A 12,058-nucleotide genomic window follows, 5' to 3' on the forward strand; every position below is an offset into this window, starting at 1 on the left:
CTCCAATTTCTGCTTACTACTTTCAATCGAGTGTAAGCGTACCAAGGTTTTTGGAGACTAATTTGCAAGAAGCTAACATTGAAACTATGGAATCAAATGGACTTCAAACATCCAGAATAGCTATTCACGGGAGTGTAGCTCCTACCTCATTGAGTGGAACCAAGAGACCACCAATTAGACTTACAAATCCATCAACATTTCCAAGACATGTCTCAAAGGGGATTCCATCAGGATTTGCTCCAAGAAGAGAAGAAGGAATGAGGGATGTCTTTGTGAGAGACCCCAACACGCTAAGATACATGGTTGAACCAGAACCAATGAGATCACATCAATTGGCCAAATGTGTCAAGAAGAAGTATGATGGGTTAAGGGATCCATACGTACATGCATACTTGTTCAAACAAGTGTTAAGAGCCGAACAAGTATTTTATTTTCATACAAAGTATGAGGGATTTGGCTTAACCTTGGAAGGGATAGCATTGAATTGGTTCCAACCGTTGGACAAAAATGCCTTCTCAAACATTGAACAACTATTGCAAGAATTTGTTGTGGAGTTCTCTAGAAGGGGAATCAACATAACACAGTGTCCCAAATCTATGCATTCAAGCAAAAAGAAGATGAGAGAGTGAAGGAAGCATCGCTACGCTTCAAAAAATATATAGAGAGATGTCTGGAACACGAGTTACCACAGGATGAAAGATTATCAATTCTCTTCATAGAAGGTTTGAAAAATGAAACTCTCAAGAAAGATTTGCACTTAAAAGGATGTACTTCCTTTGAACAAGTCATGAGAGAAGCGTTATACCTAGTTGACAATTGTAAAGCCTATGGCGAGGACATTGGTGATACAAAGATCACTATGGATAATGCTCCTTTAGCATCTAGTGAAACCAACACAAGGCAAGTGGTTATGTATCAATTAATGACCAACCTAGATGAGCTAGCAGTGCAAGTAGCACAACGAATAAAATGGTGTGCCTTTGAGCAAAAATGGACCAATCATGAGATGAGTGAGTGCTACTATAATCAAACGTACACGAGGGGGATACTATTTGGACATCAAATAGAAAAACAAATTCCATTACCAAATCATCCATTATTTCAAAATAGGGTTGTATCAAGGGCTTTACAAAGAGCTGAGGTATCACAACGTAAGATAGGGCAAGAACCTATGAGAAAACTCTATTCATTGAATGAGGACACTCTGATGTTCATAGACAATCAAAAGTGTAGACCAGAGACCCATTCTAGCTAAGCAACAACAACCATCAATTGTGCCACCAGTGACTCAACAAGATGGACCATGCTACAAGTGTGGAGGTAATTATTGGGCCAAAAATTATTCTTGTGTTGAGATAATTGGATATTTTTTGGAGTGTGCCATTACGCACATTGTTCCAAATTCTCCAAAACACCCAAACAAACAAGGGAAAACAACAATGAATGTTGTGGGAGTGTTACCTTCTCCAAGTGGATCAGAGGCAGAACCCAAAATTCCTGTGAAGGTAGTGACGAGAGCCCAAGCAAAAGAAAATGCTGAGGACCAAGCTAATGAGGAGAAAGATCAACAACCCAAACAAGGGGAAACAGCTAGTGTGTCGGTGAGGACTGGGAGAAAATCCTGGAAAGCCAAAAGAGACAGAATTAAAGCAAAAAAAATTACAAATCAAAATGCACTACAAACAGAATTACAAGAGACAAAGAAGCAGTTAAAACAAGAACTAGAAAACAAAACGATGGTGAGTGATAAGAAACCAAGGAAGGCATCTTCGGGAGGATCTGTGTCGGTAGACAAATTCCTAGAGCCATTAGATGCTGCATTGGAATCATATGAGGCTAGATTGAAACCCAACCAAACCCTTGAGCAACAAGGGATGAAATATCCTCATGCTGAGGTAGAGACTGAGAGGTTGAAAATGTGTAAGGAATTGGTAAAAACTGCACAGGCAATGATGGAGCCTGAAGCACCAATTCCACCTCCAGAAACAAAACCAAAAAGTGTTGGATTTGAAATTCCTAAGGCAAAGGTTGTTGAAACATTGACTCAAAAAAACATTGAGCTAGAATCACAAAAGGATGTGCAAGCAAAGACTGCAGCACAAGAAACCAACAACCTATAAATTCAACTAGGTGATCAAGTAGTGGCCAACACCACTAATGATGCAAGGTCAAGATCACAATTTATGGCACCTATCCCATAGATAGATAAGCCATGGCCAAATGAATTGTGGGAAGCAATTAGAATTGCAAAAGATGGAAGTGCGACTTTCCAATCTGCACCCATAATTGAGGTCAATACAGGGAATGAAGTCTATCAGGGAGACATTCAATCTCTAAATGGAGATGCAGGGACGGAAGTTTCAATTGAAATCAAACCAGAGTCCTTGAATACCTTACCCTCATACATAGGAGAACATGAGGCAGGCTCAGAGACTAGAGTGGCACCATCTCAGAGGAGAGCCATATCCAAGATGATGGATACAAAGAGTATGCAAGAGTTGATGTCAGCTCCAATACAGTGCACCATTACTCTATCTGAACTACTTAAGATTAGACCACATGTATGGGATGAAGTAGGCAACAATTTGGGGAAGATGGGATTAAAGATACCTCTTCAAGATCTACCCTCAAATGAACAATCAAACAAAACTCAACACGAAAGTGCAAACGCTAAACCTGTGCCAATAAACAAGGTGGGGGAATATTGCGAAGGAGAAGAAGGAAACACCACCTTACCTGTGGAATACAAAGGAGTTAAAACATTGGCTATACTTGATAGTGGGGCTGGAGTAGCCATAGCCACAAAAGACATTTGGGAAAAATGGGGTAGACCAGCACTTAGGAAAACTAGAATGAAGCTGCAACTTGCAGATGGATACACGAAAAAAACTATGGGTATCTTAGAGCAAATTATTGTGACTTCTTGTGGAATTGAATATGAACATACATTTGCAATAGTAGATTTTGGAAAAGGGAACAATTTTGATATCATTTTAGGAAGACCTTTCATGCGTCAACTTAAGATGGTTCAAGATTGGGGCGATGACTATATCTACTTGAGACATAAAAATATCACCACAAAAATAAGCATAAAAGACCATAGCTATAGAGATGTGAATAGAACTCCGTTAGAAGAAATTGACTCTTCTATAGTCAATGGGAAAGAGATACCTGCGTGGCTACAAACCAAACAAGAACTTTGGATGTGTGGTGCTTCGAAGTGTGGAAGCTCAGTGAAGGAGGATTGCATCCTAGAAAGATCAATGGACGATGAAGCTTACATACCGGAACCCTTTCCAGAGGAATTATTTGAGCCATTTGGAGGGACTCAAATATTGGAAACCTTGGATGTGATTGTAAATGAGTTAACTCCAACAAAGTTTTGTAATGAAGAAGGCTACGACCTAGTTTCATGTTTTATGTTGAAAGTGTTGAAGGAAGCTAATGAAGTTTGTGAGTGTGAAAGCAGAAAAAGTGAGACAGATAGCTACACCCTGGAGCATGAGGCCAAATTGAAAACGAAGGAAGCAGAGCAACCACAAGAATATGTCATTATTGACATACCTGAAGAAACAACAAAAGCTATTTCAAAGAAACCGACTCTAGAAAAAATGCAAATGTAAGTAGATGAAGGAGAAAATCTTCCAAGTTCAACGACAAATCTTCAACAAACGCAAGATCAAAAGAAGAACACGGACAAGGAAGAAGATGGACTATCTCCTACGATGATCAAATTTAATTTATGCGGGCAAACAAGGCTCAAGGTTACATGTTCGGCCGCAATAGATCCAGCAGCAACAAAGAATCTAATGACTTATGGAACGTGGATCATGATGGGAAAGCCACCAATCAATGAGCTAGAAGAAACAGTTTACACAAGTTCAAAAATGCCGATTCCTAGCTTTGGAGTGGCAGAAGCTGTACTCAAATTGAGTACCGGGGAGTATCAAGATACTTTCCATATAATCAACTCCCATCATATCAAAGAGAGTCTGGTCCTGATCGAAAGCTGGAGGAACATCTTCTTTTGACAACAATCAAAGCCTTCAACAACGGTAAGACTCCATGAAGCTTCTCAAATCCATGCAGAGAAGAAATCACCAACCATCATGGAAAAAGGTAAACATTGAAGTATATCAACCTCGCCCGATGACTTTACGTTCAACGAGATTCCATCAAATTTCCCACGAAGCCTCTACATCAAGAGCTACACCATCAACAATGCAATGGAAACCAAAGTAAAAAGTCTATCAACCAAAGTTTCCATCACAAAAAAGCATCCGGAAGAAGCCGAAGAATGTCAACCAAGTGTTGGTATCCAAAGAGCACATCCAAGTCAAAGACCCAGTTTGGATACATGAAACACGGGTTCAACCACAACAACAAAACGTGATAGGGTGGGTAGCATCAAATGAGTCAGTCATTGCTCAAGGCTACTTCAAAGGAAACATTAATGTTTGGGCCAAAAAGCCTAAAGTAACAGCCTGGATGTACTCACCTCAAGAAAGAAGTTCTACAATGAGCGAACCAAGCTATCAACGGAGTAAAAACAACTCAAACAGAAGAAAGAACAACAAAAAAGGACAGAAGAAAAGACCTTCCAAGAAAGAAACACAACAAGTATGGGTACCAAAGTCAAACTTCAACGAAGCTACCCAACACAAACAGATGCAGCAGCGGATGGTTCCCTTGAAGCACAAGGATTCTATGAAGATAACACCCAAATATGGTTACCCAAAGTAGTTGCTCAACCTAGAGCCACTAAGACCAACCAAGTAGCAAAGGACCCCACACAAATACAATCAACAACAACCAAGAGCCAATGGAGACTAAGCACAGCCAAGGGAGAAACAACCTCAAAATGGACCTCGTCTTCTACTACAAAAGAAAGGCTTTTACAATGGTAATAGCCAAGTATGGATACAAAAGCCTAGTGTCCATCAAGTCAAAGGATCAACTCATGAAGAAAGAACAAAGTGGGTCCCAAAACCACTGTTGAAAACTCAAGCTCCTCACAAAGAAGAAAAAGTAAAGGTACAACAATGCGGCCTCCATACGGAACATCCCATGCAACAAAAGAAGCTAGAGGAGTCAAAGTATGCCAACTTACTTGAAAAGATGGTGTCATCCAAAGACCAAAGCAATGATAGAGGCCTTAATCTCAAGAACTTATGGCATTGGGTTTCAGGCCATGAACAGGTAAGTCCAAGTCACCATTAAAAATACATGGCATAAAAGTCAAGAGTCGGGCAGCTGAGCCACTAAATGAGCAAGGCATTAGTCCCAAAGCTTCAAGTAATATTCTATGTGGTCTAAGAGTCTTAGCTATTCTAGGTACTGCTCAAGGTGGAGGAGTTGAGCATATTTATGTTGTGTCGCTCATGCTGGTATACGTGAGCATAAGAGTCCAAGTCTATGTATTTTAAGTTTGGTAAAGTGAAGAAGAGAGTCCAAAAGACACTCACGTACTGTGCGTAGTAAGTAATGAGTGGAGAAGCTTCAACATCAAAAACCCTTCTTGGAAATGTGGAAGCTATTGAGATGTCCTTGGATATCACATGTGCTACATTTGTTCCTTGAAGCACCCATCAAGTCCATCTTTTACACTACATGCTTTTGTTTGAAAACTTCTCATAAGCATATAGAGTGTCCCATAATTGGCACTTGCATTATACACTCTTAGTTTATTTCTCCCAAGCACTCACCTTGCATGAACAGGTACTCAACTTCCAAGTGTTCAACCACAATAAGAGCGTATACCAAACGCAATTTTTTCCCACTGGGTTTTTTCCCTTTGGTCATCTAGGTTTTAAGACCCTAATCTAGACCTCATCATTAGCTTCTTGTATATATTCCTTCTACATCAACAATAAGGAAAGGGCTACCCAAATCAATCAACAACAATTTGGAGCAAAAACAGCAGGTCTCTATATGCTTATTAAGAGCATCTTTTATCTTCAAGGGTGACAACAAAGCTCCATCCAACAATGGCAAGTCAAAGAATGGCCTACAACATCAAGCAATGAGAAATTTAGCAAGCTAGCTATCCACAACAATCAAAAATAGCTCACACAGTGCTTCAACATTGGTGACCTATTGCAGACAACTCAAATTGCAGTGGACCTTGAGAGAATATCTATCATAAACTCCACGCGACAAAGAGGATCAGTTCTACACGATCAAACACTTCAACATCCATCTTTACGGCGGCTAAGATTGACAACCAAGAGGCGAATGCACAACAAGAAGAAACCGTTGCCTCGATAATCAAAGCTCAAATCATGTATCAACAACATGACAGCTATGCATCACTCAAGGAAGGGGGGAGCGTCATCAACGACAACGCGTTTCCCAAGATGAAGACCAACCTTGAAGACAAAGCTGAAGACAACCCTATGACAAGACTGCACAAGGTCGTGTCAAGGGACGACACGATCTAGGAAGGGGGGAGTGTTTGGAGGTGATAACAACATACAAGTGCCCACCTAGCCAAGGTGCCCGTTGGGTCATCCGGCCAAAGTTTTGATGTGGTCACATTATTTTTACGATGTTTAGTACATCAAACCCTGTAAAAGCCTAATGTCAATCGTCTATGTCAAGTCTGAGTCAAAGATGTAATTTTTCCAGTGATGTAGGTAAAGGTCCATGAGAAGTTGGCCGCCGGCCACTTTAGAAAGCCCTATGTATATAATACACTAAGGTTAGTGGGAAAGAGAGATCATTTATTGTGAAGATAAGGGACTACTGCGTTACGTACAGAGAGCTGCCTCTTTGCTCCAACTTGTAATCATCGCTTCTATGGCTACGTTAATCCAAATTCAGTTTTTTTTCTTGCATTGTGTTCCTCTTACTCTGCTCTTTCATTCAAGTGTAAGCATTCAAGATTCGGTGAAGGTTTCAAACGCATCCGTTTAGGCCTTAAATCACTGTTTTGAGTGTTTATATGCGTATTTTATGTTGTTTTGACCCTAGGAGAGGCTTTAGGGACCTCAAAACGACCCTTTAGGATCATCCGTTTACTGTTTTTTCATATTGTAGGATGAACGATCGCGATCGTTGTACCTCTCCAGAATGCTGTGATAGTGATAGGATATGTTCTTGATAGTCCCCTATAGCTTCCCTTCAAGTTTCGTGCGATTCCGATATGATTTGCATGGTAAACGGACGTGATGACTGTAGAGCTGTGTAGAAGGACATAGACAGATTACTTGGCTTTTGTGCGTTTGATTTGCTTGTAGAGTTAGTAGTTGCATCTCTTCGAGTTCACTTCATTAGGATTGACACCCTAGTGAGTTTCCATGCCTCATACGAGTCGCTTCCCCTGTATCGATAATTTTATGTTGATGCTTGAGAGCTATGCTATGGACGTCCGTCGCGGCGACCCGCAAACAAGGAACAGGAGGGAATCATTCATGCACTTAGAGATGATTTAGATACTGCTAAAAACTCTATTGACTTTTATAGATCACAGTTGGAGAGAAAGGAGAAATCTTCAGAACAAATTCAGATTTGGAAAGAGCAGTGGATGTCTTGTTTGAATACTCAAATGGAAGTCATAGCTCAGGACTATTCCAAACTGCAGTCAGAGAATAGTGTACTCTTGAGTAGCGTCCAGGCTTGTCAAGAGCTAGAAGCAAAAGATTAGGGATATGTCTGAGTGTTGCATTTTTTTTCTGGCCAAGGGCATGGGATTTCGACAGAGAAATAGAGCATCTGCATGAGATTTGAGTGTTGAAGCGAGCTTGAAAGGTTGTTTTATCATAATTTTCATGGCGATGATCTCACTTGGTCTTCTTTAAGGAGTTGTTTTGACAGGGTATGATATGCTTGGAAATGCTACAATGAAGTCCTCGACCTTGATGACTAAAGATCGAGATCAGTCACTACTAGAGGTGTACAAAGGAAGCTGGGCAAGACTTTAAAGAGGGTGGCCACCAATGGCCGCTTATTGTTTTTTGCATATCGTCTATGTCTTTATCGTAATGAGTGTGTGAGAGTGTTTATGGAGAGTCTATGAAGGGTTTTCTAGAGAAAATAGAAGAGAGAGGTTATCTTGTTGATTCAAGTCGATAGAGATAGGGAGAGTCTCTATATAAGATTGAAGAGAGAGAATCAAGAGAGAGAGTGGAGCTCTCTTGTATAAAATCAAAGAGATTTGAGGGAGAGAATCTCTCTCTGCTACTTGCAGCAAGAGGGCCGAGTTTAGGAGAGCAAAGGCAGAAAGTCGAAAGGATCCACGAGAAGGTAGAGAGCCTACAAAGAGAAGGGGTCCAAGAGGGGCCAAGAGCCGGAGATGGTGTTTCTTTTGTGGGTGATTGCTCGTGCCCGTGAAGTGGGAGACAAGGTGGAATTGAGAGATCATGGGTGCCATTTGCAAGCCATGCAAGAGGGGTTCATGATGAAGAATGGAGAGGGATAGTTTCTCTCGTTGCAATCCAGTAGGATGCCAAGAGCAGGCTGAGGAGATGCTCACCATATTGCATGCCGCGGAGGAGGTGTGAACCCGAGCTTGGAGGGGCTTTGATTAAGTGAGGTGTTTTAATACGTTTTTTTAACAAACTATTGAGAGGGTGGCGGGTGTGTCGATCTATCGAGGAGGCACCGCCTGTTGCGTAGAGGGTTAGGGGCAAGAGAGAGGAGCACCATCTATTGGCGCTACTGAAGGAGAGAGACGGGGGCTCACTCCATAGCAAGAGATAGAGGCCATGAGGGCCATTTGATGACGAGCCAGAGAGGGAGGCTATGGACTGATGCAAGTCGCGAGCCAGGAGATAGAGGGAAGAGCAGGATGCCTGCTGAAATATCCGAGGTGAGAGATAAAAGGGCTTTCCCTATGAGCCATAAATGAGGAAGATAGGGGGCTCATCTGTGGGCTACACCAAGAGCAGAAGAGGAGGCGAGCCTCTCTAGGGTACCGAAATCAAGGGGAGAGTGGATTGCTGCCAGATGATGACAAGAGAGAAGAGAACTCTCTACAAGTCGTGAGTGAAAGAGAAAGATGAGATGGCTCAAAAAATGGAAGGGATTCGAGGAGGATTGAAGAGAAAGAGCGATTTGTTGTTGCTGCAAGTTGAGCTAGAGAGAGAAAGAGGATGCTTGGGACGCCTGTTTGGGGCTACTGTTGAGAGAGAGTGAGTGAGTTTTTCATGAGGCTGTTGAGAGAGAGAGAGAGAGAGAGAGAGAGAGAGAGAGAGAGAGAGAGAGAGAGAGAGAGAGAGAGAGAGAGAGAGAAACGAGTCAACGAGTCATCGCGCTGCCCTATAGGGTGTAAGCCAAATACCTACGCTGCCCTACTGGGTGTAAGCGTGATGTCGCGCTGCCCTATAGGGTGTAAGCCTTGATACCTTCAAGCAAAGTGGAAGTCTACGAAGCTGCATCGACGAAAGGTTTTGAAGCCAAAGATAAGTTTTGTAAAGCTTGCTGTAAAAACAATATTTTCACTATTCAAATTGCTCAATAATTTCACAATATCTCATTCTCGTCTCGATTTTCGTCTCTCTCTTTCAAACTAAAGACAACTTTCTCTCTCTTCCTTTTTGTTGAACTATTAAGTGATCATGTTCGTGGATAATCATTGATACAATCTGGCACCGAGACTGCATTGCATATTCCTTGGCTGCAGATTTTAGCAACACATCTCCAGCTATACTTCCTTGTTGGTGGGCTTGGGTTGGGAGTTTGTCTTTTTGTCTTTGCTTGGTTTTTCTTGTCTGGTCCTACTCCATGGCCCACATGCCTAGAAAAATATCCATCAGTGGCACGCCCAGTGGGACCCAGCGTCTAGCGTTCTTGCTTAAGCAAAGTACCTGCAACTCTCAGAGATGGAGCTAGTTTTCCCTTTTTGCTTGTATTTGATTTTTAGGCTGGTTTCTTTCCTCACGGCCATCTGGGATGCATTCATATCTAGGCGGGGGGATTCCAAAAAAGGGGTTATTTTGACGTCTGTTGCTACCCAGACCTTGAATATTGATGATGATGTTGGTGAGCGTTTAGGCTTTTACAAAATTTGGGATGAGTTTTTAGCCCATTTGAGCGATGAAGTGGATGAAGACGAGGGCATTTCCCTTGAGGATATTGCTTAGAGCGAAGCATTGAGAGAGAATGCGAATCTTGACGAGTGCATATGGGATGGCTTTTTGGCCAATGTAGTGGATGATGCCACTTTTATTGAATGTTTTCTTCAAGAGGAGAATGTTGATCTACCTCTTGTTCTTTCCCACCCTCCCACCCTTGTTGAGGAGGTGTTGTATGGAGTGGGGTTTACACATTCTTCTGAGCATATCAATGACGAGATGCAGCCTTTAGAAGGGGTCGGGTTTGTTGCAAGGGATAAGTCTTTGATTGCAGCCACACATTTTGACAATGTTGTCCTTATTGAAGATATTTGTGATGGTTCTAGTGTTAGCTCTCTTGATGTTTCTGATGAAGATATGGTTTATACTGAAAATGTTTTTTCGAGAGAGCATCATGATTCTCTAGTTGCAGGTCCCATGGTTACTAATGCTTATGATGCTTTTAGCCCACCACGTATTCCATGGGCTAGGGAGCGACCTGTTGACCAGTGGATTGTGAGGTTGACACCCTTTGATGGCGTTGGGGTTGTGACAGCTGACTCCCATTTACTGCAATTTGTGCAAGCTTGTAGGTTTGAGGGTTATGACAAGCCTGATGACCTTATGAGGTTCTTTCCTACTTTTCTCATTGGGGTAGCTATGCAATGGTACCTTAGTATGATGCATCATTCTCCACATTTGATGCAGACTTGGGATGGATTGGGTAGCGCTTTTGTTGCCAGATTCTCTCCTATTTTGCCTTCTTGTTTAGTCTTTGGGACCCTGTTAGAATTCTTCCAAGGGGAGGGTGAGCCAATTGATGAGTATGTTAAGCGTTTTCAAACTTTCAAGATGAAGCAATGTGATCCCCATTGTTTTGATGACAGAGTTTTGTTGGAATGTTTTCTTACGGGTATTTTGAGGGATCTTCAATTTCATGTGAGGTTGTCAGATCCAAAGAAACTTGATGATGCATATGCACACACTAGGGTTGTCGGAGAGGCCTTTGAATCTACCGCCCTAGCCGTCCAATGGAGGGTAACCTTAGAGGCTGAGAGATCCAACAGAGAGACTTGTTCGACAGCTATGACATGTATTTCTAATGTTCCTATTCTACCATCTCTCACTCCCACACCTTTGCAAGCTAATGAAGCGCCTGTTTTTAGTGATGACACTTCGCCTATACCACATTGGGGACCATATGTGCCACAACGTGAGTTTGTTTCCCATCCAAGGGGGTTTTGGCAAGATAAAGAAAAGAGGGAAAATAATAGACAAAGGGTAAAATTTAAATGGAAAAAAACAGAGAAGCCCACTGGATAAGGCACTGGTCTAACCGGAAATTTTGGGTTCACACTAGCAGGCTAGTTTTCCCCGCAGGACGCCACTGTTGCATTTCTTTTATGGCCAAGGGCATGGGATTCCGACAGCAAAACAGAGCATCTCCATGAGATTTGAGTGTTGAAGCGAGGTTGAAAGGTTGTTTTATCATAATTTTCATGGCGATGATCTCACTTGGTCTGCTTTAAGGAGTTGTTTTGACAGGGTATGATATGCTTGGAAATGCTACAATGAAGTCCTCGACCTTGATGACTAAAGATCGAGATCGGTCACTACTAGAGGTGTACAAAGGAAGCTGGGCAAGACTTTGAAGAGGGTGTCCACCAATGGCCGCTTATTGTTTTTTGCATATCGTCTATGTCTTTATCGTAGTGAGTGTGTGAGAGTGTTTATGGAGAGTCTATGAAGGGTTTTCTGGAGAAAATAGAAGAGAGAGGTTATCTGGTTGATTCAAGTTGATAGAGATAGGGAGAGTCTCTATATAAGATTGAAGAGAGAGAATCAAGAGAGAGAGTGGAGCTCTCTTGTATAGAATCAAAGAGATTGAGGGAGAGAATCTCTCTCTGCTACTTGTAGCAAGAGGTCCGAGAGCAAACGGAGAAAGTCGAAAGGATCCACGAGAAGGTAGAGAGCCTACAAAGAGAAGGGGTCCAAGAGGGGCCAAG

The 12,058-nt window shown here is 42.0% G+C and overlaps 1 protein-coding gene across 1 annotated transcript; it reads left to right on the forward strand.

Annotated features, from left to right (window-relative positions):
• Window positions 1-9,821: 9,821 nt before the first annotated feature.
• On the forward strand, window positions 9,822-11,704 carry LOC147433323 (uncharacterized). The gene is made up of 3 exons (XM_086492063.1): window positions 9,822-9,981; window positions 10,150-11,265; window positions 11,598-11,704. Exons 1-3 carry the CDS (start codon window positions 9,822-9,824, stop codon window positions 11,702-11,704), a joined length of 1,383 nt encoding a protein of 460 aa, XP_086348189.1.
• Window positions 11,705-12,058: the final 354 nt, after the last annotated feature.

Source organism: Adiantum capillus-veneris, chromosome 20 (genome assembly GCF_014529385.1).
Source record: "Adiantum capillus-veneris isolate H3 chromosome 20, ASM1452938v2, whole genome shotgun sequence".
Classification (NCBI taxonomy): Eukaryota; Viridiplantae; Streptophyta; class Polypodiopsida; order Polypodiales; family Pteridaceae; genus Adiantum; species Adiantum capillus-veneris.

Bases quoted from the DNA above. Each gene is read 5' to 3' on its own strand.
- LOC147433323 (XM_086492063.1), top strand. From the start codon at position 9,822: ATGGAGCTAGTTTTCCCTTTTTGCTTGTATTTGATTTTTAGGCTGGTT. The intron at 9,982-10,149 runs GTGAGCGTTTAG...TGGCCAATGTAG, and splicing joins GAATATTGATGATGATGTTG to TGGATGATGCCACTTTTATT. The intron at 11,266-11,597 runs GTGAGTTTGTTT...TTGTTTTGACAG, and splicing joins GGGACCATATGTGCCACAAC to GGTATGATATGCTTGGAAAT.